This window comes from Plectropomus leopardus, chromosome 13 (assembly GCF_008729295.1).
Source record: "Plectropomus leopardus isolate mb chromosome 13, YSFRI_Pleo_2.0, whole genome shotgun sequence".
Taxonomy (NCBI): domain Eukaryota; kingdom Metazoa; phylum Chordata; class Actinopteri; order Perciformes; family Serranidae; genus Plectropomus; species Plectropomus leopardus.
In genome coordinates this window covers 27,488,438-27,515,877 of record NC_056475.1, presented here as the reverse complement: position 1 = coordinate 27,515,877, position 27,440 = coordinate 27,488,438, and the positions used below count along the sequence as shown (strand labels likewise).

Here is a 27,440-nt window from a genome sequence, read left to right as displayed (position 1 = left end):
TGACTGCGTTTCCACTGAGTGACGTTCTGCGACTTCTCCTGTGGTAACATTATTCCAAGAATCTTGGTGATGGATGTTCAAAACATCAGCAGGTTTATTTCTATTGCAGTCACCGCACTAGCCGTCATTATCGCCAATCCAAGGCGATGTGGGCGTGTTATGGAGCCATAATGTTAAGGAGAGCCCCTTATACATGGGAGCAGCCATGTATGAGGGATTTTGAGGAGGTGATAGTCCACAATTTCACAGAGGAATTATGAATTCAAAACTTCCAAATGATCCGCTCAGCTTCTGAAGAGTTATGTGATGCAATAACAGCTCTTGTAGCTCCTGCTGCATGATGCCCGAGGGAGCCACTTCCTACTGACAAGCATATAGCCATGGCATCAGATGACCTTAAAAGGCCAAAAAAGTATTTCTATTGCAGTTTTTTCGAATGTGAGTTTTCAAATTGCCTAAATTCCACTTCATGTGAGTGCAGGAACTTTTTTTTTTTCAAAAAATGTGAGTTTTTTTCAAAGTTGATTTGTTTCCATGATATATATATATATATATATATATATGTATATATTTAGAATTTCAATTTGCACAATAAATAACATAAATTGACAGGGTGCACCTGAGTGGTTACATTGTAGCCTGTTTTACAGCTGCTGTTAGCTGGCTGCCGCACAAACTCTACATTTAAAAAAATTGTTGCTCCCACAAGTCACTTAGAGTCAAAAACCTAGTGAAAAACATGAGTCCAGTTCCCCTTTAAAATGGACCTTTAAAATGAAGCCTCAAGTGTCTCGTCCACATTGAAAGTATTCAGTCTGCGCAGAAAGTGAAGTCTCTGCAAGAGCTTTTCGCAGACTGCAGATTTATTGAGGTCATCAGTTCTTGTTGATCACTGCTCTTCGATACTTGTAGCACTCAACTTTCTCAAGTGAGCCCTTAATTATAGCTGAGAAGGTTGATTTTTTTTTCTAAAGTCGATGGCCATATCTTTAATTGTGTGAACATTTAACTTTAGAAAGTGGTTGTAACACCACTTTACAAAGTCTATAACCCAGCCAACAATCTGTCTAGAGCAAGCTGATTAAAACAGCCATCTGAGGGCCTCAGGAGACGCCTGTCATCGCAGTCACTCCTGTAGTCATTTGCATGTAGAGTAAACACTGGTGGAGACAGGACACACCTCTGAGGTGAGCCTGCTGATGACAACAGCTCCTGGGACAGAGCAGCATTAGCCCCGGCTGCCTTGGGCCATGTTAAAAACGACAGATTTCACCACTCCAGAATTAAACTAGAGAGTAGTTTACTTACTAAAATGTGTGTTTCTCTGATTTCTAATTCACGGTGATAACTCTGGATTGTTTCATTGAAAGAAGCTGGATGAACTACATGTTGTCAGAATAACGGCAGGATTCATCAGTGCACAGTGCCCATACCTGAACAGCTGTTTGTTTAACCCATTGATCTGGTTTCACTTCTGAGCTGCGTCTCAAAGCCCGCAAGCCACTCCTGCTGCCTTTTGTCGATTTTTCTGGTTTCAAATTGGACCTCCTCCACAGCGGAGTAGAGTTCAATTCAATTCTGCTGACCTATGGCGGATAGAGAACACACCTCTGTCAGAGCAGTGTACAGAGGGCCATTTAATATGTCCTATAACTCAAGCACATGACAGCCACACACACAAATGTGTTGAAAAACTACAGAGCTGGCAAAATGGTACATGTGAAAGGATTTGGTATGAGAGATGATGTGCCTAGCATGAAAATTAATTTGTCAATCAAATTGACTTCCTTATTTTGTAAAAGTCCTTTGCTGGTTATGGATACAGAAGCTTATGTTGCCATGTTTAGATGTTGATTGTTTAATTCAATGATCAAAAATTTGTAGTAGTTCAAATGAGTTCAACAAATAGCTTACTTAGGAACATTTTCTACCCATATATTCCTGACAATAGATGGTAAAATGGCTTGTGATTACATCACACAGAATAATGTCGTATTTGATCCTATGTTCCCTGTATGGAACTTAATATTCAACTGAACTTCCACTTACATAAACGTAACTTCCCATTTTGGACAATGCACTCATGTGGAGCCTAAATCGTTACCCCAACAGGATGCAACGCGTGCATAAAATAAAGTAGAGCTCCTGCTCATATTCATGAAAATATGTGTACAACAAATAAACAGAGGAGGCTGGAATTATAATTCTGACCTGATACATTAAACCTTAAATGGATCGAAAATCAGTTTTTTATTTCTTTCAGAAATTGATATTAAAAATAGATATCATTAAAATGAGGGGAAAATGTCTAGAAGAAAATCATGAAAAAAAATTTAGCCCCTTTTTGAGGTAATTTTCTTGTTTCTTTTTGTTAGTTTTGTTAACTTCTTTTTTTTCCTATTTTCAGGTAATTTTTTAAACAATTGTTTTGCTAATTTTTGGGCCTTGTCTTGTTAAGATACTCATTGCCCTCCTCCCATGTTTTTTAAAGTAATCAAGACAATTTGCAGAAGTTTAAATGTGCTAACCTATGTACTGTATCATTATTTTAGTTATATCTGATGTGTAATTATTCTAATGGATAAAAATGTAAAATATTATGATAGCATTGCACAATGCCTTGGGGTTTTGAATCTACCTCTGGGTTTTATTTCATTTAATTTTTTTGCTTTTGGTTAGACATAATATAATGACTAATGTTGGCTCAAGTGTCCACTTTTATTTCGATAATTTCATATAGTATGACGTGTAAAAAATATTAATTAGTTTGTCATACATTTTCCATTTACAATATTAACATAATATGTTTTTTTCTGAAAAATCATAGTTATTTATTATTATATAATATTTATATCTTTTTTGAGTTTTTTTTTTTTTTGGTAATTATTTAGGTCCTTGTAATCAGGACAAGGCAAGAATGCACTTCGTAAAGAATAAATATATCAACATAAAGGCATTACATCAAAAAGAAAGACGATGGGAAACAAATGAGGCTATTATTAATTTTGTCTATAAAAAACAAATCATTACAAATCAAGCTTTAGGCTACATTTGTCTATTTCTGGTGTCAGGGGTCTATTTCGGGAAGCCTTACATCATGAAACTTCAGGTGTTTGCTGCGACGTCTGATGAGTCGAAACTACGTGCGCGTCCCCGCCCACCTGTTACAGAAACCGCCTAAAAAAGCTCGCTCCCACTACTCCGTCCCCATTCAAGGTGCGGCAAAGGAACAGGTGCGTGAAGAATCTCTGAGAGCTTTATCAACTCAAAATACCACCTCTGTCTGCCGACTTATTCTCACAAAGCTAAGGGACACGCTAAAATATAACAACAGAGAACTTTTATCAACAGCAAAGCTAAACACCGTGAGACAGTGAGAAGAGGATTTACCTTCACAGCAGGCGGACGTCGTCTTTTTTTAAATAGTCGAACAAGAATAAAAAGAAGAGGAAAATGGCCAACAAAGGTCTGCAGATTTTGGGATTCGCCCTCGCTCTTCTGGGTGTAATTGGATTGATAATTGGCACGATTTTGCCGCAGTGGAAGATGTCTGCGTACGTTGGTGACAACATCATCACGGCGATAGCCATGTACGAAGGTCTGTGGATGTCCTGTGCTTTCCAGAGCACAGGCCAAATCCAGTGCAAGGTGTACGACTCCATCCTGCAGCTCAACAGTAAGTGACACTTATTGGGTTCAAATGATGTTTTGTCGAAGTTCTTGTTCTGTAAATCAAAGTGGTACTTTTTTTTTTTTTTACATTAAAGTCCTTGAAGAGCTATTTTATTTATTTTTGTACAGGCCAAAAAGTAGCCACCCCCAGAAGTCTAAACACAGTGGGCCTAATGCAGGCCTACAATGTAGTTTAATTCACCACTAGCTTATTTTGTCGACAATTTCTGCCCTTTTTTTAGGTTAATATAGTTACTTTGACTGATTTTATATCTAAGATTTAACAGGAAATGATGTAAAACAGATATAATGCACCTGTTTGAATCTTTTTTTCCCTACTGGCCCTTATCCAGTTCCTCCTGAGCTTTCTTTTACAACTCCTGTCTGTTACCAGATTCCTGTGGCTTAGGCTAACCGGTTCTGTCACTTATTAACTCCCCCTTTATTCACTCAGAATGCAGTTATTTCGTTGAAACCACCCAATGAGGCCTCACCTGCACTGTGCAGAGGAGCAGCCTGATGGCTCAGAGCCATAAATCATTGTTTAAAAAGCCTGATGTTAATAATTCTTTAATTTATTCCACTTCATGGGATGTGTGCTGCACTTTTACACTCAGGCTCCGTGGCCATTGTTCAGTGCAGCCCACCCCTCCTCTTGCAGACCTTACACATTTACATTAGCATACTGTAGTTACAGGTTAAACAACACCTGCATAAGCCAGTGTTTAGTCAACATGTGTGAATACCAGCTCCACTAACAGTTGCTTCGTCTTAGGCCCATATTTCGTAAATCACCACAAAATAAGTTTGCATTATCTAGGGCACAAAAAATGTAGACCTTTTCAAGTGTGAAATATGGAAAAACTCAAATAAATAATTTAATAAAGGATTTAAATTCCAATTTTCCAAGTGTTTGAGCTCAATACTTATATACTCATGCAGTATGGGGCAGATAATTATAATAAACAGGTTATTCATCCGTTAACATGTAGGCCACTGTAAAAAGAAAAAATGAATAACACTTAATGGAAGTTGGAACATTCTCTTTTTAAAGTAAAAAATTAGTAGTCTGTGAAGACTGTCTGTGTTTATGGCTCTTATCTGTTACCTTAACAGAGCAATAGCTAAATGGGTCAATAGCAGCATGACAGTTGGATTCTTTATTGTACATGTTTCACATTCACCTGATCGATAGATTGCCCTGAGGTCTAAACTGCCTAAATGTCTTCGTAAAATTGTAGGTACTGTGTTTTTTTATATAGGTCCGTCCCTTTGGGTTGATCCTGGCTTACAACTTACTGTTGTTCACAAACTATTTTCTCCAAAAACATTCAGTTTTTAGTTTCTTTATTTAGTTCTGACTTATTAAAACATTTGATAAAATATCTGCAGCACAATGTGCCTTATCACCTCTTCAAACATGAGCACAAAGTAATCTTTGTGTGATTAAAGCTGTGGATAGATATGAAGCAAGTGAGCAAATATTAGCTTTTTTTTATCAGAAATACCTGCTCAAAATCTACTAACACACACCTGAAGTTTAGGAAGAATTGGTATCAAACGGGGAAAAGTGTGACAAATAGATTGTGATTCTTCAGTTGAAGCCACATTGGGCATTCTTCAAATTCTCCAGTGGGTCAGTTTCTTTTTCGCTAGTAGTTTGAAGCAAAGAAATGTCCACCTGCTGAAAAGCAGTCTGTGAGTACCTGAAATTGGGAGTGTCTTCCCTTATAATGAAACCTGAAACCCGGTTAGACCTGTTTTTGACTTGCATGCATGGAGACACACACGCACACTCCCCCACCCCCCTCCAGTTTCTCTGGGCTTCCGGTTAGAGCCAGTTTCTGTGGTTCCTTGTTAGTGGGAGCGGCGATGAGACACAGGAGACAGAGGCCGCTCTGTTGAATATGAGCAGTGTTTGTTTACGCTGCTTTTTTTTGCAAGTGGTGACTTTTAAACACTTAAAAGAGACTATGCAAAAAATCAGTTGTGGCTTATCACCACAATTCAGTCGAGAAATTCAGTTCCAAAGCAAATAACCATTCATTTTTCTTTAGTAAAGCCTGTCAAGTCTCACCACACCTATGACCTTGAGTTTACCGAGTATTAATAAGAGTTAAATATGTGTCACAATGACTGATGGATTAACTCTATACTGCCCTTTTACCCAGGTGCCCTTCAGGCAACCCGCGCCCTCATGGTTGTGAGTATCATAGTAACGGTGGCTGGCCTAGGCGTAGCCTGCATGGGAATGAAGTGCACCAACTGTGGAGGAGATGACAAAACGCGCAAGTCCCGCATTGCTATGACTGGTGGCATTATTATCCTCATCGGAGGTGAGAAGGCATTTTTTAAAATCTTTTCATTTCTTTTTTTAATATTTTGACTTGTAACAGTTTAAGTGACGTTCTTTTTTTCTCTCTTGCAGCTTTGTGTTCAATTGTCGCCTGCTCTTGGTACGCTCACGACATCATCCAAGCCTTCTACAACCCTTTCACGCCTGTCAACACGAAGTAAGTACATGTGAATTTAAGCTGAAAACTACCTTGTGCTTTTTTTTTTGTCTTCTTCAGGGACATAAGGCAACTTTTGGGAGTGAAAATTTAAAATTTTAACATGAGCATTTCCAGTGTGCTTGTTTTTGTACAGTTTTCCACAGAAGAATACAATGTCCCCAAACAAGGTTGATGTGCTGGTGTATTTGATACCTTAGCAAATTGGCTTGATTTCTTTAAGAACATATTGAAAGAGGGTGACAAGCAGCTTAGCAAAAAATGGTCAAAAAAGGGCAAGAAATTCATAAAAAGTTACAAGGAAATTACCTGAAAATAAGCAACAAAAAAGAAAGAAAAGTAAAAAACAAAAACAAAAAAACCTCAAGAAAGAACCAAAAAAATCAGTAATACAATTTTGAATATATAATTAAAATATTTAAAAATATAGTTTTCTGGACATTTCCCCCTTTTTTATATAATTATTCAATAATCCCACTTTGTGACATTTAACATTTTTTTTTGCTGTTTGTGGAAATTTTTTTCCAAGTTGCCAAGTTTTTTTTTTACCATGTTTTGGGAAGAATTCAATCCTTAATCGTAAATGTATTGTGCATCTTTGTTTTGGTCAGAGTTCACCTTTTTGACGTACTGTATCTTCTCTTTCTGCAGGTATGAGTTTGGTGCTGCCATATTCATCGCCTGGGCTGGAGCATTCCTGGCTGTAGTAGGAGGCGGCATGCTGGCTGCATCCTGCCCAAGAGGAAAATCAACACCGAAATACCCCATCTCCAGACCCCCCAGCAGCAAGGAATATGTTTGAACAGGACTGTGAACACTTTCATGTTTTTATTTTCTATTTTAGTTTCTTCAGGGCTGCCCTGTGATGTTACTGTAATATTATTTTAACAAAGGCATTAAAGTTTTAAATGATGGCTGTTTACTTCTTAAAGAGCTCATTGACCTTGCCCTGTCTGGAACTACATTTAGTGCTTACTGATGTGTATACTGTATAGTATACTTCTCACTTAGCTGACACCTGGAAAGCACTCAAAGTTAAGGTGAAACACCCACTACATGTTATGTAATTTGGTATGTAGAAATAGTTTTTTGACATGCTACAGAGTGCAGTGCATTGGAATGCACAGTGTGCTTCGGGGGGGTAATGGTTTTTAAGATGTGGCAATGGACAACTTTATCATACAATTCATAAATGTAGGCCGAATGCATAGCAGTTCATCATCTGGCACCTGAGAAACAATTTTCTACCATTATTTCTATGTATTTGTGCCTTATTTATGTGACGCCTACACATCAGTCAGTACCACTGCAGTTTAGTTTTTAATCAAGTGCCGGAGTGAAATCATAACTATATAAATGACTGTATGCTGATTTCTTTAACCCAGATTGCCATTTTTTTCTGATGCACACCGAGCATGACAGATGTGAGTTATCTATTTGTTCTGTAATTATGTTTGTGTGAATGCGCTTGGCTCATTGCTACTGTTTTTATAGTCACCAAGCTGTTGCATCCATCAAATTAATTTTTTAAAAAAGTTTTAAAATGTTGGTGTTTATGTTGTACATAAAATAAAAGTGGAAAATTTACCATTTGTGGCTTGTTGAAATGCTTTTATGCACATAGGTGTAGATTTCAGAAATGATGCATGGGGCACATTCCCCTCAATATTTCAAACATGCTGCTTTGTTCCCCTGGAAGAAAAGTAGCAGTAGCAAAATTAAAGACATTAATGCCATTAAATGATTCAGAAAAGGCACGGATTTATGCATAAAAACTCCTGTAAGGTAAAAAAAAGCTTACGCAAATTAACCCTCTGAAACCTGGATCAACAGCAGTTTCCTTATGCTGCGTTCAGACACATTTTACAAGCTGGTAAGCCCTTTGAAACCTTAACAAATCAGTGTATTCTTGGAAAACATGGGGGAAAAGGCAGTTAACAACTTGGCAAGAAATGTCAACAAATGTCAAAAGTTTATATATATATATATGTATATATATTAAAATAGCAAAATGTCCAGATTAAAATAGGAAAATGTCCAGGAAACTACATTCATAATTATATATTTATATAACATTCAAAGAACCCCCCGCGCCTTCTTGCTTTTTTTCCCCATTTGCTTCTTAAAGTTAATTTCTTGGTTTTACAATTCTTTTTCTGAATTTTTGGATCATCTTGTTGAGAAGGTTATTGCCTTTACCCCATGTTTTTGCAAAAAACTCAAACCAATTTTTGGGTTGGGTTTAAAATGGTTAATAACTGTAAACTTAAATTAAATTGGAAATTCAACTTTTAAACAGCTGCAAAATTAAATGGAACAAATTAAGGCTCTTTGCACCAATACGCAAATCAATAGTCCAATTATAAATACACATGTGCTTTGTCCTTGAAGTGGCATTGAAAAAAAAACATGTTTACAATCCATGCACGTTGTGAAACACAGCTGGCACATGCAGCAGTTATAAACACAGTAAAGCATGCAGTATGACAGAGTCAGGCTGCAGATGATTTTCATACTGAGGTCACAACCTGAAGTGATCAGAGCCACTTCAGTCTGGCTGGAAGCCATCTTCCTCAGCATTGGTGTGTACACAGCATCATAATGACCAGCATGAAGTTTTCTAAGCTATTATTGCCACCTTGGGGTGTAAGTAGGTAACTACTGTTAGATGGAATAGATGCTGTATATACTGTAAGACTGGATACATGTACTGAGCTTATAGTCCACTGTGCTTTTTGAATTTTCCTTTCTGTTTCAAATCAAAAACAAATAATTATTTGATTTTCATTTCAAAATCCAAAAATAATCCATAAAAAAAAAAAAAGAAAGAAGAAGCCATTTTTATTTTGGGGAATCAGAAATGGAAAATAGAGAACAGAAATGCCACTTAATATTCTTTTTCCCCTATTAGAAAAATTAAATAAAATACCAAGAAAGACAAAGAAAGAAACCAGAAAATGTCCTTGGTAAAAAAAAAAATAAAAAAACAAAATAAAAATTAAAATAAATGCATAGGTACCAAAATCAAATTAGGATGGTTAGCAGGTGAAGTGTAGAGTGTATTCTGACATAATTTCAGACTTTTTTAAACACGCAGAGGAGCAGCAGCTCTACTCCGAGCTCCTCCTGGATGACCGAGCTTCTCACCCTATCTCTAAGGGAGAGCCCAGCCATCCTACGGAGGAAGCTCATTTCGGCTGCGATCTTGTTCTTTCGGTCACAACCCGTGACCATTGGTGAGGGTCGGAACGAAGATCGACCGCTCCCACTTCACCACGACAGATCGGTGCAGAGTCCACATTACTGATCCGCCTGTCGATCTCCCGCTCCATCCTTCCCTCACTTGTGAACAAGACCCTGAGGTACTTAAACTCCTCCACTTGGGGCAGAATCTCTTCCCCGATCTGGAGAGGGCACGCCACCCTTTTCCGGCTGAGAACCATGGCCTTGGATTTGGAGTTGCTGATTCTCATCCCAGCCGCTTCACACTCGGCTGCGAACTGATCCAGTGAGAGCTGAAGGTCACGGCCCGATGAAGCCAACAGGACCACATCATCTGCAAAGAGCAGAGACCCAATCCTGAGGTCACCAAACCGGACCCCCTCAACACCCTGGCTGCGCCTAGAAATTCTGTCCATAACAGTTATGCACAGAATTGGTGCCAAAGGGCAGCCCTGGCAGAGTCCAGCCCTCTTTGGAAACCAGTCTGACTTACTGCCAGCAATGCGGACCAAGCTCTGGCACCGGTCGTACAGGGAGCGGCAGGATGATATCCTCGAATGTTTTGTCCTCCCTAAGATATTCAGTTTTCTTACTCTTCCCTTCTTTGGTGCCCATGCCTTGAATAATGTAATGACTGTTTTTTCATCTTTTTTTTTTCATGGTATTTTATTTTATTTCATTGGATTAAAAAAATGGCATTTCTATTATGTATTTTCCATTTATGATCCTAAAAATAATAATTGTTAATAATAATAATAATAATCTTGTTTTTTATTTTTGGATTTTGAGATTAAAATCAAGTAATTTTTCTGTTTTTCATTGCTATTTCTGAATGGAAAAATCCAAAGACCAAAAAGAACACTGACCCTTATAAATAGTGTTTGTGATTATATCTTCAAGTCTGTTTAGAGGTGTTACTGTGCACGTTGGTTTAGGTTGGATTTTTGGATCCATGTGATGCTGTTGCACATTGTGGAGAAAGTTTTCACATTTCTCCTTATTCTTCCCATCTTTTACATTGTTTCATTTCCCCTCACTTTGTCATTTTATGTCTTCAACTTATGCTTCTCGTGATTTATCAGAGCCAGCAGTGTCCTGCTCTAATTCTCCTTTCCTCTCTGTTCTCATTCTGCCTGCCATCCTCTAATCGTTATTCTTTCCTCCCCTCAGGCCAGAATCCAAAAAGTAATAATAATGATTTCACTCCTAAGTGGCCAAGCCGTCTGACCCCAGCCTGCGCCTGTCCTATAAACTCAGTCAGTGCAACCCAACCGCAGAAATCGTTTCCTCTGTTACCATATTACCATGCTCTCTCTCTCTTATGCCCTCTTTTTCACTGAAAAAACATTTGCCTCTTTGCATAAATTCTGACCACAAAGCATCTGTTGGCTCCTCTAATCTAATCAGGAGGGCAGGGTTATTGATCACAGTTAATTCAAGCCATCCCAGCATACATTTCTGTGCTACTGAGTCACTGAATAATGATGAATTATTACTGTCCCTCTCCATTTTATCACCCTGAAAGTACAGTATGCAGTACACTATAAAAAGTGATCCTTAACCCTTTATCGGGCACTCATTGAAATACTTGGAAATTCAGAATTTCAGCCCTAGAGTGTCACTGCAGGACACTACAAGACTTTTTAACGTTATTTTTAAAAATATTCAATTTTTATGTTGAAAATCAAAATCAATGAAGTTACCATATATGGTTCCTCGCCCGACTAGGGTAAAACATTTTCTAAAAGGTGTATAGATAAAAAATATAAGAAAAATACATATAAACTTAAAGGAACATTTATTTTTAACATGTTTTATGGAACATAAATAACATATATATATATAAACATAATATAACATAAAAAACAAATATAACATGTATCAAAGTCCACTTCAGTCCAGTCATTTATGCAGCTGATTCATGGTAGGCAATAAAGCAGTTCTGCTCAGCATTAAGGCACAGGTGGACCTTGCACACCTGCAGACCACATTTGACCTCTTGATGTTCCCCTTTCTGCTGCAGTACTTGCAGGTCTGGAGGTTGGTGTAGACAGGGGCATGGAATTGGGATGGGTCAAACCCAAACCGCACAGAATCAGCTGGGGTGTGGCTGCGGTGTCCCCGGACAGGCTTGGGGACATCAACAGAGGTGCGGGGGTCTGTTGAGCTTCTTCGGGGGTGAGATGTCACTGGCTTCTGGCTGCTGGCATCCTTGAACACCTGGAGCTCAAAGTTCTTTAGTGACAGGGCAGCCACATCAAGAGCCTTGCAGTCCCGCCTGTAGATGACCCAGGCATTCGTGAGGCTGAGATCAACTGCAAATGCAAACAACCTCATGTACCACCTCTTGGATTGTAAGGGGGTATGGTAGAGGTGGACCAGCATGTTGCTCTTGTCAATGCCCCCCTTTTTTGCATTGTAGCTTTTGATGACAGCAGGGCAGCTCACTTGCTCCTTTCTCTTGGTGTCACTGCAGTACCGGTGGACTGAGGACATGGGCTCCACCCCCATGTCTGTTGACAGCAGAGTGACGACCTTGTTGTCATTCCACCTGAGGGCCAGGATCCCATCACCACTGGTTACGCTGTCGAACGTACCATGAGGGACAGCCTTCTTCTCCATCTCGTTGATGGACTTGAGCGGAGGCTGGCCTACTCTGTTGTCCATGGCTGTCCCTGTGCAGTTCCTGTCTTTGAGGTTCCGCACCAACTCCAGGCTGGTGAAACAGTTATTCGCAAAGATGGCTGTGGTGGTGGAGGAGGAAATGGTGCTGAATAGGACGGAGACTATCTGGCTGGTGGCACCCATGGCTTGTTGTTCAGATGTGAGGGGGACATCGTGGGCTGCCTGCGTAGTCTTCCCCTGGTATAGCACCATATCATGAATGAAGCCATTCTCAGAAGCCCTGGTAAACAACTTGAATCCCCATTGGTGCGGCTTGTTCTTGATGTACTGCCTCAGGTTACCAGCTGTCTTTCCTTTGTAGGCAACCATGACCTCATCCACAGACTGCTTGGGAGTCTGTGGCGCACTCCTGAAGGCAGCGTTCAGGAGGCTGAACAGTGGCCGGATCTTGAAGAATTGGTCGATGGTGCCAGGGATCTGTGTGTTGTCATTGAAGTGGACAAGCCTCTTCATCAGACTGAACCTCTTAGATGACATGAGGTTTGCAACTTGTGGGACCCTGGTCTCCATTGCCCAGTAGTCCTCAATGGAGGACAGCTCAGCAATCCCCATGTATACAAAGATTGCCACAAAGTTCATCATCTCATCTACACTGGTCGTGAATGGTGTCCTTCTGAGATGCATAAAGATTGGTGTGGTATGTTATGTGCTCCATCACTTGAGGGCTGAAGTACCTGCTGAAGTACTGGAATGGACTCCCCAAGAAGTCAGGGGGAGAGTGCTGGTACTCAGGTAGGGCTGGGTCGTCCAGGTCAACCTTCTTCCAGGTAGTTTTCCTGGCTGCTGGCTTGCTGTTGTTGGTGGGCCTCTTGGCTTGTGCTTCTGGCTGTTCGTCGTCCTCCTCCTCCTCCTCCTCCTTGAGCACCTTCACTGTCACTCAGGTCTGGAGTGTCCAGGCTGTGAATGGGTGGGACGAAGTCCAGGTCTGCCACATCTTCGTCTTCCTCCTTGAACCCCTCATCATCACTGATGGCGGGGTCAGCTGGCACAACAGTCTCCCTCTTTCCATAAAAGACCCGAGCAGACAGCTGCTTAAGAAAAATATCCAGCCCACTTTGAGATATTTGTGAAGGAAAACAGTAACAGTGAAGTGTACATCTACTTAAAACAAAGAATATTAACATATAAAATAAATTGTAAATATATAATAAGAAGTGAAAAATAGCAATATAAGAAATGGTGGTACCACTTATTGTTTCTTATAATCCAATCAGAAAAATTAAATAAATCACAAATAATGAATTACTTAATCAATTTAGCAGTAATAAGGCTAAAAGTAAAAATAAACACAAATATATGCCATTGAAGTATAATAATAAAAAAAAACTGTTACAAGCTCATAAAAAAATACTCTGAGTATGGCTTACTCCGCGCATCAGGCGTATGTCTAAATACGGACATTCATCACTTACACTAGTTTTACCTGAACCGGGCGTTGTGATCAAATATAGTCTCACCATTTTTTACGCCAAAAAACACTAATTTCACTAATCCTAAACAAACAAAACGTCTCTAAAACTTTAGCACAACTATTTAAGCGTATAATGTGTGATTTTCATCAACTTACCATCGTTAGTTTCGACGTTACGACTGTCGGGGTGGGAGTAGGAAGGGGAATACAGCAGTTCAGCCGTACTTCGCGCGTTCAGGTAAGAACAGGGAAGTTGGAAATGCTTTGTCCCGCTGTTGATTGGTCCGATGACGCGATGTCATGAGCTGTGACGTCGACTAATCTTCGCTGATTGGCCAAGAGAAGTCATGTGGCTCTCCGACCTCACTGAGACGGACTGAGCCTGAGGGATGAATGGGGCCTCGTCCCCACGGCTGTATCCATCATTGTTCGCAAGTTAAAAGCAATTCAAGTCTTTGCACTCAAGTCCCCAAATTAAAATTGACAAGTCCTAAACTTTGAGTTTAAAGTCCTTAACAAGTCATAATGCACCTCATCACTGAAATTTAAGTTTACAAAAATCATGGTTATCCAAAAAAAGGGACAATTTTCTCTTCTACAAAAAGTTTGCTGCACATTAAAAAAGAGCTAGCTGGAGTTTAAACTCCATTCAAATATAATTTTTAGATGGCTGACAAACATGAAGGGAGAGACAGAAAGCAGAGAGAAAGTGAACACAAGAAGGTAAACAAAAGGTCAACAACACATCGATGTATAGTAGAGCTGCATTGTGTAGACAGCTATAGAAAATGAATTTATCTTACATTACGTGGAACGTTATCCACTAATGATTATGGTTACAATGTCATTACACACATTAAAAGTCAGTGACTTTTCCAGGCCTGGAAAATGTGATTGCAAAATATTTTCAGGTCCATGTGTACACACACACACACACACACACACACACACACACACACACAACACACACACACACACACACACACACACACACACACACACACACACACACAACACACACACACACACACACACACACACACACACACACACTTTAGAGAAACAGAATGGCAACACTTCCACAGTATTTCTTTTTATTTAATCAATCTTGGTATAGTCCATTCAAACCCACAGTGTGTTTTAAGACATACAGAGACGTGTTTCTCGAGAACATGGAATGATGCGTCTTAACAGCCTCGTGCATCAACACTTAAGATTTTTAATTACTTTAACTGGTCATATGAGCACAGAATTCATGGCCTTAAACTATAGAGTGCAGGTGGGAATTCTGTTCAGAGAACATCTGTAAATCTTTGTTTGGAAAGTCATAAGGAACTCCTTGATAAAAAAAAAAAACAACAACCACAAAAAACTCATTTTGCAAATTCCTTCATGCATTCAGTCATTCACAGAGCAAGTTCTTAACCTTCGGCCTACTGGCTAGTAGTCAAGACAATACAAAGAACCTCAACGGACCAAGCTCCACTTAGGCCACTCAAAGCTGAAATGTGCTGCGTTCTAAACTTTAAAACGTAAATGCAGTTGCTAAATACCAAATGGTTGATTGATCACGGACGGTTTGTCGTCATGGGAGCTCGACCTTAAAAATCTCACAAAGCAGAAACATTCAAAACATTTCACAAAGTGCAGGTTTTTATATTCATGTTGGACAATACTAACACATTACTGGACTAAATTAAAATATTGATCATCATTGCTGTTGTAAGCCAAAACATCTGCTTTAACCAAAACTGACAAAAGATGTCATCATGGCCAACATTAGCTGAAGTTCTATTGGCTCATTGTGCGTTGTTGTTGGTCTTGAATGTAACTTTAGAGTGTGTAACCATCTGATTATTGTTCCTGCATGAGGCCAAATGAACCTTTACTGTATCTATAAATCACAAAGATATCCTCCACACTCTGGTGCCAACAATCCTGTGAGAATTTTATTTACACATTTACAAAGATGCTAATTTGTGTGCTGGTTCTCCCGGGGTTTATTCAACAAACCGTTATCATTTCTCTGCCCTAATGAGAGGCTGATGGATGAGGGAGGACACCAGCGTGCACCACTCGCTCCATCTAGTCTCTTAAAGCAGGAGGGCAGGTGCAGCTGGATCAGATCAGAATTTATGACAAGTGTGAGGCACTGAGTTTGGCTTTGGAGGGTTTGAGAGGTGCTATGGGTATAAACAAGTCATAAAAAGAGTTAATAAAATTCACAGAGTGTTATTTGGCATCCATCATCGACTGTCTCCACTTCCACAGCTCTGTTATGACCTACGGAAAAAAATAAATATTAAAAAAAGTTATTATGATAAATCTGTTAACACAATGGCTAAAATATGTGACAGGGACAAAGTTTGTCTATTAGAAAAGGAGAATTAAAACCAACTGAGAACTTTATTTTTTAAATCAATATTTTTTTTAACTGCAATTTTATTACATTTTATTGCAAGAAATTTAGACTTTGATGCTTTTTACCCTTTTTTTGGCTGGGCAATACAGTGATATGATATGAAACTAAACCATCTTGGACATTATATGTTCAACATCCATCTTTTGGTTTTAAAGGCTGTTTTAAGTAAAATTATGTTATTTTCTGAACTTACTAGACTATTCTAGCTATTCTAATAACAATAATAATACTAATATTAATATGAATACTAATACAAACACGAATACTAATAATAACTTCAATTATATATCACAATTAAAAACAGTTTACAAAGTGTGATGACAAAGCAAAGAATAGGCAAGAAACCCCAGCGGAAATATTACAATAGAAGCCAAACGAAAACACTAAACTAAGGTCAGACACGACTTAAATTTAAAAAAGACTGGAAGCAAATACATATTATAAAAATACAATAACAAAATAAAATCTGCAAACACTGCAAACATCAGACTGCATGAAAAGTTGAAACCTAAAAGGCAAATTAATAGACGACATCATATAAAAGCAAATCTATAAAAATGGGTTTAAAGTAGTAAGTTGGTCACTGGTTGTGCATGCCTTTTTACTTATTTACTTACTTATTATTTTCCTTTTCTACTAATTAATTTTGTCAACATTACTAAGGACTATTTATTAAAAAATAATAATAACAAAACTGCTGTTAAGGGAAAGGTACAAGGTACTTAAAGAATGCAGGTATAAGAAGGCGAAATGCCGAATAGGAGTGAATCTGGAACTGGTTTTTACTTTCACTGGTCCATAGTATACCATTAACATGTTTTTCTTTAGTTTAATTCAACTTTTTATGGCCAAAGAACTAGAAAAAAATGTCCATGATAATTCCAGACAAGAACAGGTATACGACACTGACAGGCATTATAAATTTGTACTGTACCTTGGCGTCTGAGATTCTGTGACCGTTCTTCATAAAGTTCTCAAACTTGGGCTGAGTTTTAGGTAACTGTACTCCCTGTAAAATGGAAAGTACAAATGAGCAAATTCATGTCTTAAGTCATGTGTCACTCTTTCAGGTTAGAAAAAAACAAACAAACAAAAAAAAAAAAACAGTAAAATTGACAATAGTGAAACAAATTGTTTTAAAAAGGACCTCCGAGGACACCTACCTTCTTCACCACCTCCAGCAGCTTGGCTTTTATCTCAGGGATCGTTGCAGTTGATTTGGGAGTTGGTGGAGTTTTGGCGGACTTGTCACCTTTAGGGGTCTTCTCCTACAAGAAAATGATATTCATATACAATTTTTTTTCAAGAGACAATTTTAACATTCGGAGAAATTGGATAAGAGAAGGCACTTAAGATTTTGAAAATATTAACCCTTAGGGGCTGTATGGCGCATTTTTCATTCTTCCTGTTTTTTGATCATTTTTTGCTGTGTTCATGCATATGGCATACATTTTGGTAAGATTGCGTATTTTTGTTTAATCCTGGCATTTCATGCTCAGCTCCTACAATAAGTCTAAAACACACTGTGGAAACTAAATTGTTACCTTACAGACTGTTAAGTGCAAAAATGCTCCATTGAAACCCATTCATACTGCAGTGTGTGATTCCACAGCCATCAAAGCATAAAAACACGGATTGTATTTTTTCAGTGCCATTCTGGGCTTTTGCCTTGAAATTTGTACTATTTCCCACCTGATGAGGTCATTTTTTTTAACCATATTTGGCATGTGGAGGAAATACATACAATACAACATATATGCTACTTCTGCTAGTGCATTTAAAAGGGCTAACATTCTGCAAATTAATGAGTATTTGATATTTATGATTAGGACTAATGTTGGTTAAAAAATTGCCCTCAATGAAGTAGAACATAATTTTAATGTTATGTAATGTTTTAATGTAATTTTTAAAGCTTTATTTTGAAAAGCACATTTTGTGCGCAGCGTGATAAGAGTGTGTCAAATATTAAAGAGGGCCCTAAGGGTTAATATACTGACTGCATGCAACAATGGCTGAATGAAGTGCCCACGTGGCGTTCAGGTCCAGTTTATGAAAATGACTGTTACCTGCTTTTTGGCTGGAGTGTTGGGTTTGGGACTCTTGCCATTCTGAGCTTGTTTGGACGGTGTTGGCTTTGCCTGTAACAAATAAACAGCTGTTAGTGAGAAAGGGACTGCAAGTTCATCCAGCTGGAACTGACACTGCTGCATCAAGTCGGTACTTGCCTTGACAGGAGACTCTTCTTCCTCACTTTCCTCGTCGTCGTCTTCATCATCATCTTCATCATCATCATCCCTACATTTTTTTTTAAAAGATAAAAAATCAAAAAAATCATATAAACAGTAGACCATCCAAATCCCAAAATGTTTAAGCATGGTTCACAATTACATTTAGAATTGATACGAATCATTTTGAGGTCAAACACCGGATAATATATTATCAAAAGTGACGTTTGTCCTTTAAATGCAATGTATGCTTCTTATTTAAGGTGGTGTACATGTAACAAGGAAGTTAATGTTATATTTCTTAAGATTCTGACTGCTCGCTTTTTTATAGCTTTATTTATAGCATTGACTTGTAACTTTTACTTTCAATACTTAAGTACTTTTAATATAATACAATTACTTTTAACACTAAAGTAGAGTGAATTTCAGATTCTTAAGACTTTTATTTAAGTAATATTCTAGTCAGTCATTTTCTGGTAAGATATTTGTAGTTTGTAGTATCTGTAGTTTCCAAGCTACTTTAATGGCAAGTATTAAACATCGGCCAACATAGAGCTGATGAAAGAGAAAACCCTTTTTGAAAAAAAAAAAGAAAAAGAAAAAAGAAAAGATGACAATAATTTCAATTCTGCTTTAATCTGCATTTGTTTCACAGAGAATAAACAGAAAAGCTTTAGATCTCAGGCTGGGTTAAATCAATAAGTATTCATTTCGTCTAACATTTACTCTAAATCAGAGTTCAGCAAAACTAGGTTTAAAATGTGTAAAATCTGGTAGAGCTCTACAGCACATTTTAAAACTCTTTGCTTAGTAAATCAAAGTTTATTGACATGAATGAAAATTAAATAGTTTGAACAGTATGGAAATGCTTGCATACCCAAATTTAAAATAAACGTGCATGTTGTTGAGAACTAGTAAATATGAAATTATAGAGAGTGAGGAGATTTTCTTTTGGCTGCTCTGTATTCCTTACATAGAAGTAGAAAAAGGTCAGCACACTTTTAAGCTCCAAATGGGCCATTTTTTTTATTGAATTCAGGCAATTTTTTTTGCCTGAATAGATATTGTAGATCAAAATGTTGCCTTGTGAAAACAATAAAAATTTGCTCATTGGGATCTTAACAGTGTGCAAACCTTTTTATATTTTTATGCAGCTAGTATCTTTTTTGGTCCTGCACCTGTATGGATTTTAACTGGATGTGCGCTTACTAGTTCCTCTTTTGGCTGCTCTGTATTCCTTGACAAAATCTTAAATCATTTGAGAGCTAAAAAAGTCAATTAGCTTGATGTTGTGGCTCAGTAGAGAACCTCGAATTAAGCCTCCTTTAAAAGACTAATGGGCTGAATTAATGAAGCAATATGGCCCCCCAAAAATAAATGGTTAAAAAAATGGACAACAGCACAGCAAAGAAATAAAGACATTGCCTAACAGCAACTAGCACTCTGCTTTTACTTTTATTTTCTTTCACTGCTGTGTTTGACAGTTGGTTTAATCTTCATGTTTAGCTCAATAACAGTTTCCTTGCTGAACTGGTATCTTGAGAGAAATTCAACAGCATCATAAAACTTATTGAGTTGCGTCTGAGCCTTAACCTCTCTGAGGAACTTGATAGTTTACTAAATCCATTTCAAAAAGTTAAACCTCCTCAGGTAGTTCAAAGTTAAGATTTAAAGTTTTAGTGCAACAGAATAACTTCAATTAGGTATGAAGCAAACGTTTAATAGAGGTTGACAGGTTTAAATGTAACCTTCCGTAATTTGAGGCTGCTTTTAAAGTTAGGTGCAATGTGATTTAAAGTTAAACCTTAATTTAATCGGGTGTAAAGATCAAATCTTGCTACTGCGGTCCAACCTTAGAACGTTTCCACTGAATTTGTATTAGTGTGTATTTATAAAAATAGGAACGGTCTGTAATTGTGTGTGTAGAGCCTGAGACTCACTCATCATCGTCATCTTCATCCTCCTCATCGTCATCGTCATCCATTTCCATTTTCATTTTTTTCTGTAAGGAAGCAAAACCTCAGTTATAGTCACTGGAATTTTAGACAGATTTAAATGACTATTTCAAAAATTGAAGGACGTGCACTTTACACATAGAAATGGCACTTTGCACTATACAGTTTACATTGCTGGTGTTACTGCACTTTCACCCTGTGTATAAATTGTTGTATTATCTTTATTGTCCTTCCCTCTTCACCCTATTCTTTCTTTCTTTCGTCTGTTATCTGCTAAGGAACTACAGATGTAAATTAAAGCTGCAAGCAGCAATGACAGGGCCCTCACACCCCCACGTATGTCGGGGTACTGGTGGGACTCCAGCTAAAGCGGTCGTTCATTTCTGTGAAAGTCAGATAATGTATGCAGAGAGTTTGGACCCTGGAATGAGCTATTTGACACGGTGTAGTACTTTCAGCGGTCACTAGGTGACAGTGGAGGGGACACAAATTCCACGTTATAGGAGATGGCGCTATTACAACTAGTGAATATTGTCATATAGATGCGTTCAGGGTGGAACCCTTATAAAACCTATGAGGTTTCAGGCAGATCGGACAATGAACACCAAAGTTAGAACAATGTCCTGTTTTGTTGCGAAACATCAAAATTCAATGCCCGTTGCGGGAATACCGTAAAAGTTCCTTTGATGATGACTTTCAATAGGAAAGGTTTTAACATTATACAGACAGAATTTCAACTGGATCCAATTAATTGTGTGAGGCAAGTTCACAAAAGTATTAAAAAAAAACCCCAGTATTTCCTGTGGCCACAAGGTGGCGCCATCATGGCTAATGAATATTCACATACAGATGTGTTCAGGGCGGGACCCTTATCAAACCTATGAAGTCTCAGGCAGATTGGACAATGTACACCAAAGTTACAACAATTTTTCTGTTTTATGGTGAGACATCAAAACGGTATGCCAAGCCATGGGAAAACCGTAAAAGCTTTATGCAGACCTGTGATAAATTTTAATCACCGAGGGCTTGAGAATGGACACACCACATTTGAAGTCGATCAGATTAATTATTAATTATCAAATTAATTATGTAGGACAAGATGGCAAAAACAGGAGGCGAAAATGAGCACAAAATTCAAAATGGCCGACTTCCTCATGGGTTTGGGGGGTGGGTCCAAGAGGCTTTTTTGTGCATGTGGGCATGATACATAAGTGTACCAAATTTTGTAATTGTAGGTGAAACCAGCCATTGGGGCTATACGCTAGGGGGTGCTAACCAAAAACACCAAAATACTAAATTTTTCACCAGGCCAGACATGTGTACCAAGATTCATGAGTTTTTGAGTATGTTTAGACCTCCAAAAATGCGATTCATTTGCATTCCAAGAGGGTCCTTGCACCGGTTGGTGCTCTGGCCCTAATTAGCAGTCCTGCTAACTCTGGTAATTTTACATTTGTATTTCATTCTAATGTTCATTAATATGATGTTTCCCTTTTAAATGAACACTGAAATAAAACAAACCTGAGACTTGAGAGCCGGGGACGTGGCAGGCCTTTTCTTTGATGTTTTGACATCTTCCTCCTCCTCTTCTTCGTCATCTTCGTCATATTCTTCAAATGCCTGATCGGCCTCCATCACTTTGGGAACAATTTAGAAATGTCACAATAGATTTAAACGACAACCAAAGACAAGGATATGCTGTGTTTAAAAAAAAAAAAAACCTCAATAATCAGAAACTGAGAATATGCCCCGGAACACTTAAAACGTCTATGATCTTGTGAGAAATACTCACTGACAAGATGTTGCCCACTGATGTGGATCGGACCGGCACCTGCTTTCAGACGAAAAACTGCTGGAGGTGTGATTGTGAAACCACCGAGACACACCTGCAACAAACACTCACATTAACACACACACCTCCATGTTTTACAGTGTTGTGGTGCATTCTGAGGATTTGGAGTTCCACAGTTTTAAGATGTTAATGGTTGTTAATATTTGAGTTATATAGAGCAGCCATTACAAGAATGAAAAGTTCATTAGAAAATTAGTAGCATGATCAACTGATACAGCCTTACACTTGTGTGGGTCGAAACACTGAGAAGACACTTTGTTAGAACATCTCTACCTAAACACAGAACGGAATAAATTTACTTACACTTGGAAGGGTGGAGGGCTTTAGTGAGACCAGTGCTGCCTTGATTTTCTGCCCCTCCGTGTCTTGTCCTTCGACTTCCACCATGTGAAGTTCATCCTTCGTACTGGGGTCCACACAGGCCTACAGGGGACAAGGCAGCAGTTGACTGTAATACCTCTATTCCACCAAAATAAGGGCATACACACAGGTAACACTGAAAAAAAATTGACTATAAAGCAGAGCTGTGTACACAGAAAGGACAAGTGTTCTTTCTGTGTGTGTATGTGTGTGTGTCTGTGTTTTTTTTCTGTCTTAGTTTTACTATCAATATTGGCGTACAGCCCACTTGCTAATGTAGCCCAAGTTTCCACAGTGCCTGTCCGAAACTGTGAACTAATAAATGGTCCAGAGCCATACAGAGAAGAAGCTCAGTCCTTTTAAGGGAGTTTTTAAGAAATCACCAGCACATGAAGTCCTGTTAGATTGCTCCTCTGACGCACCTCTGACACAATCAGGTGTGCAGAGATTTTCTTCAATTTTGTTTTAAATAAAAAATCTCAGGGAGGGATAAAAACATATAATCACCGGCAGGGGCGTAGCACCAAATACTGCATTAGCTAATGCAGAATGCAAAAGCTGTGTCTGTGCCCTGTACTTTTACACTCTTAGGATTTTTGATGATTTATTTATTTTTTACAAAGTCAGTCTGCTATCGTTCCCTTTCCGTATTTCTGTGCTTCTCACACAGAACTCAGAAAGATGAATCTAAGTGTAGGGGTAGAATAATATGTTGGTCTTCCAAAGAAAATAATTATGTACAAATAAATCTAAGAGCTTCAGGAAAGGCAGGTTTATTCAGATTCTTTCAACACAGTTGCAATTTCAACATATTTGCAGACATGAAAACAGAAAACAGACTAAAAATATTTATTAGAATACAATATAATATAATCAAAATGTTTACTTGACCCCTAGTTTTCTTTCTTTTTTTGCAAATGAATTGAGTTTTTGAGAGCTTTAACATACACAAAAACTCACCAAATTATGCACATGCATCAGAACTGGTGTTAATATACATATTTCATAGGTCTCATGTTTGGGTATAAGAAAATGCCAAGCCTGGGGTTTCTACTTGTTTGACACCATTTTTGGCATATGAGGTCCACTTAGAGGCTTAATACTGATAATCCATCATTTCTTTCTGAGCTCTTTGTGACACCAGAAAAGATACTTATAAATGCATCACTGGATTTTTTTTCTTTGGATACTGACCGATTCAGCAAACTGAATGTGAGAAACAAAAGTTCACGGCTATTCTGATAATGAGTGTAAATTAAGATGTTTGTGCCTGAAAACTACTGTCAGGTAAAAAAGCTAAACACTGACTTTGCTGGTGGAGCATTGAGTTAAGACTCAGATTGTGTTTTAAGCTAAGGTATGTAATTATATCAATGAATATAGTAATTATTTTTGATAAAGAGACTGAATGTAACTGACACACTTTTTTAAGCAATGTTTTCTTCAGTTAACTTGTTTGCAAACCTTTGTGCACAGTGGGTGCAATGGCCATGCAATGAGACATCTCTAACTGTATCAAACTGTAAAATTTCTTTTTCAATATTAAACAAAGAAGAAACCATACATCGTGAAAAGTGGTTTCAGAATCATCAAAAATGGTGATCAGCAGAGAAATGGAGAAGTACGAGCCCTGTTTTAAACACCTCAGATCTCAGTGTACTTACCATCCGTAGATCTAGCTGATGCTCAAAGTCGTCATCCTCAGGATTGAACACCACCTCCTTTCCAGCTTCCAGCACACAACCTGATGACAAGATTTCAAATTAAAATTCCAACATTATAGACTAAGTGCCCCCACATCAGCAGTTTCTGATATCTCAGTCAGAATGGTTTGTCATTTGTGTTGAGAAAAAAAGTGAGGGAGGTGACCTCATTGAAGGACGCTCTACCTTCATCGCAAAATCATTTGTAAAGTGCTATATTCCAAATGCACACAAGAGGGAGCTTTGCACACTACTGATGAATATTTCCACATGGCCTTGGCATGGGGGAATACACCAAATGTGGGACAGACAATTCAAATAATTCCACTTAAAACTACAAAGTTCAAACTGACACAACTAAAATTTAACAGTGGTACTTTGTAATGAATGTTTCGACCTACAGCACAACAGGAGATAAATATTTAAATATACTTCTGAGTGCAGTCATTGAGAATATAGTTATGAAGACGTTTAACCATAAAGTTAAGATTTTACAGAATTCTCCTAGCTAGAATACTATTCTCAAAGTGATATGGTATTCCTAATTACTGGAATAAAATTATTATCACATATATCACATGAAAAAAGAAAGTAAGATTTAAGACACCTTTGACCCTTTGAAACATGGATCGACAGCAGTTTCCTTGTGCGGCATCCAGACACAGAAAGTAACAGATACATAATAAGAGGTACATAAGTAAGAATAGAATTTAAAAAAAAAAAACTTCACAAGAGCACAACAAGTCTACGTATGATTAAGATAGGTGCTCAGTTTTCTCTTGTTTTAATGATTGAATAAAGCGCAAGACTCAGTGTATCATATTAACATAATATAGAACAATATGGTACATTTTGATACAGTATGGGAATGCTACAGTTAAAGTGTCAAATAACACAATACATAGTATAGTGCAACAACATAACTGTAGTAGTTTAACAACATAAGATACAGGCTAACATTTTATTATAAACAATATACTATAACAATTATAATGATAAGAACATTAAACAATATTACTAATAATTATAACTACTATGTGTAGTATAGCAATGCAGCAATTTTTCAGGACTGTTATTCTTAACTTATTTTTCCAACTTGAATGTAGGCTATATTTATAATGTGACACATATTGTGTATATCCTTATTGTTATTCTTTCTTATGTATATCTATGTTGGTCTTTGTACAAATATGTATATTTTTAACTTACATACTACTTTACCCCCCCCCCCCAAATCTCTGTTAAATTCAGCATATGTGTCTGCAGACTACACTGAAATCATGTCTAAATATCGTTTTAATCCCACGAGGATCGGTTAGTCTGGGTAACAGGACGGAGAGCTACACATGATCCGAGGAAACACTCTTAGTGTGACTTATCTTTATTAGTCGAACCAGGAAAATAAAACATCCTAAAGTGTTTTCTACGAAAGATCCAAAAAATAAAAAGGAAAAGAAATTACCTAATTGGAAGTTAAGTGGGTCTAGCCAACGTCACATTAGCCTATGAATGAAGCGGAGGGAGTGAACAGGTCCACATGTGATTGAACCCACGTTGAGGTGGTTTTACCGGCGAGCTAAAGCTGTCATGTCAAAATTTGGCCAACAGTGAGCAATTAATAAAATCTATAGTTCATAAGTGAAACTATAAGACAATTCAAACCTCAAGTGGAAAGGAAAAAGTTTAAATTATTAATAGTTCGCCAAACATGAGCGCCGCCATGTTGGTAGTCAAACACGTGTATGTCTGCAGCCTGATGTGAACCCGCGCTGTTCAACTCGCTCTCACCCTCCTGACAACATATCTCTACAAAACTTATAGCTTATTTACTTACTTTAAATATTTTGATATGAAAATAAGACCAATACCTTCCATTATAGGAGCACACGCAGCTACGTTTACTCGTTTTCTCTAATCAGCAGTCAAACATGAGGACACGTAACGTTACTTCAAATAAACACATTGAAGTCAAAGAAGACACGCGGAAGTTAGCTCACCGTAAAGGAAGTTCTGTGGCGCCATTGTTTCCTCGTCAATGCCGTTCATTTTTAGGGATTAAAAGCTGACAACTTGCTGCTTGTCTGCAGTGGAGGAACAACCAACTACTAACTTCTACTAACCCACTGACTAACGTGCTATTCCGCCTCCTCTCTTCTTCGCTTTCCTCTTTCTCTTCTTCTCTGATTTAATTGCGACTCGCGAAACGTGTATAGCTGCCTACCGCTGCCTAGTGTTGCGGAATAGTAACAACAGGGTGCAGGTAATAGAAACGGTTTTAAGGGAGGAAAAAGGGCAAAGAAAAACAACAGCAATAAATAAATAAATAAACAACAAAATAGCAAAATATACTAGGCCTAGGCTGTATCTTAGTCCTTTGGAACCTGAGCAAATTATCTTGATTTCTTAAAATAGCACGAGAAGAAGGCAATGAACAATGACCGAAAAAATGAGCCAAAAAATATTTAAAAAACAACAATTAAAAAACAATAACAAAGCAAAATAATAACCTGAAAATTATTAAAATTAAATTAAATTTAATTTAATTTAAAAATTACATTTACAATGGGAAGAAAAGAAAGTTAAAAAACAACAAGGAAATGACAAAAATGAAAGGTTGAAAGGTTTAAATACTTATAAAAGGGGTGTGAAAACAGCACAACAAAAATGATGTCACTCTAGGTTTCAGAGGGTTAAAATTGAATCCACTAGGTTATCTTTTAGGGAAAGAGAGCATTGCAGCATCTCACTTATCACTTAAATCTTGTTTAAGCTCATATATCTGGTCTGACTTGGTCCTAATTTAGCGTAAAAATGGACGTTGACAATTGGGCTGTGTTTAGACCGTCTGGATACATTTATATCCAGATGTGTGTTTTTTTTCTGGGACAAATGTAAACTGCCCAGTAACTCAGACTGACCCCGCGGTGCCTACTGTGTCATGAGCATGCTGTGAACCGCCACATTTTGAACGTTTCGACCGATAACTTTCTGGAACTTTCTGAACATAAACTAGGTGAACCTTTCAGTTGGTGGAACTTTCTGGACCGTTAACATTCTAAAGGAGTCCTTCTCATTTGGTGAGTATTTCAGAAAACTTCCAACATTGTCGATGCCATTATTGCGGTTAAAAAAGGCAGTATTATTTTTTCTTTTAGATGTATTACTGATGTATTTGAACCTATAATATCATGCCGTAGTGAAAATTGTTTCTTTGTGATTGGAAAACTAGTATATTTTGGACAATTTGAAACTGTTTTTAGTAAGATCAGTACCACTGATGCGATGCTGCACCAGGAAAAACAGATGTGGGGGGGGGTGATTTCAACATAACATGAGGTCCCTAGATAATAATAGTCCTGTGCGAATGGGCCTTATGTCTATATTGTGTTTTTGTCCCCTGTGCCACGACTATCCCTCTAT

The 27,440-nt window shown here is 37.9% G+C and overlaps 3 protein-coding genes across 3 annotated transcripts; 1 reads left to right on the top strand and 2 right to left on the bottom strand.

Annotated features, from left to right (window-relative positions):
- The first annotated feature begins 3,198 nt into the window (after positions 1–3,198).
- LOC121952960 (claudin-7-B-like) lies at positions 3,199–7,772 on the top strand. Its single transcript, XM_042499847.1, has 4 exons — positions 3,199–3,676; positions 5,844–6,008; positions 6,101–6,185; positions 6,837–7,772. Exons 1-4 carry the CDS (start codon positions 3,454–3,456, stop codon positions 6,985–6,987), a joined length of 624 nt encoding a protein of 207 aa, XP_042355781.1. The 5' UTR covers positions 3,199–3,453; the 3' UTR covers positions 6,988–7,772.
- A 3,537-nt stretch (positions 7,773–11,309) lies between these two features.
- On the bottom strand, positions 11,310–13,726 carry LOC121952791 (piggyBac transposable element-derived protein 3-like). The gene is made up of 2 exons (XM_042499616.1): positions 13,660–13,726; positions 11,310–13,120 (listed from the first exon to the last, which is right to left on the bottom strand). Exon 2 carries the CDS (start codon positions 12,714–12,716, stop codon positions 11,310–11,312), a length of 1,407 nt encoding a protein of 468 aa, XP_042355550.1. The 5' UTR covers positions 12,717–13,120; positions 13,660–13,726.
- An 854-nt stretch (positions 13,727–14,580) lies between these two features.
- On the bottom strand, positions 14,581–26,174 carry npm1a (nucleophosmin 1a). Its single transcript, XM_042499957.1, has 11 exons — positions 26,018–26,174; positions 23,982–24,061; positions 22,261–22,380; positions 21,898–21,991; positions 21,627–21,742; positions 20,091–20,152; positions 18,151–18,220; positions 17,992–18,063; positions 17,089–17,193; positions 16,860–16,934; positions 14,581–15,786 (listed from the first exon to the last, which is right to left on the bottom strand). The coding sequence occupies exons 1-11, from the start codon at positions 26,064–26,066 to the stop codon at positions 15,736–15,738; spliced, it is 894 nt and encodes a 297-aa protein (XP_042355891.1). The 5' UTR covers positions 26,067–26,174; the 3' UTR covers positions 14,581–15,735.
- Positions 26,175–27,440: the final 1,266 nt, after the last annotated feature.

Bases quoted from the DNA above. Each gene is read 5' to 3' on its own strand.
- LOC121952960 (XM_042499847.1), top strand. From the start codon at position 3,454: ATGGCCAACAAAGGTCTGCAGATTTTGGGATTCGCCCTCGCTCTTCTG. The intron at 6,009-6,100 runs GTGAGAAGGCAT...TCTCTCTTGCAG, and splicing joins CATTATTATCCTCATCGGAG to CTTTGTGTTCAATTGTCGCC. The intron at 6,186-6,836 runs GTAAGTACATGT...CTCTTTCTGCAG, and splicing joins TTCACGCCTGTCAACACGAA to GTATGAGTTTGGTGCTGCCA.
- LOC121952791 (XM_042499616.1), bottom strand. From the start codon at position 12,716: ATGCATCTCAGAAGGACACCATTCACGACCAGTGTAGATGAGATGATG.
- npm1a (XM_042499957.1), bottom strand. From the start codon at position 26,066: ATGAACGGCATTGACGAGGAAACAATGGCGCCACAGAACTTCCTTTAC. The intron at 16,935-17,088 runs GTAGGTGTCCTC...TCCATTTTACAG, and splicing joins TGCTGGAGGTGGTGAAGAAG to GGAGTACAGTTACCTAAAAC. The intron at 15,787-16,859 runs GTACAGTACAAA...TTTTTTCCGTAG, and splicing joins ACAGAATCTCAGACGCCAAG to GTCATAACAGAGCTGTGGAA.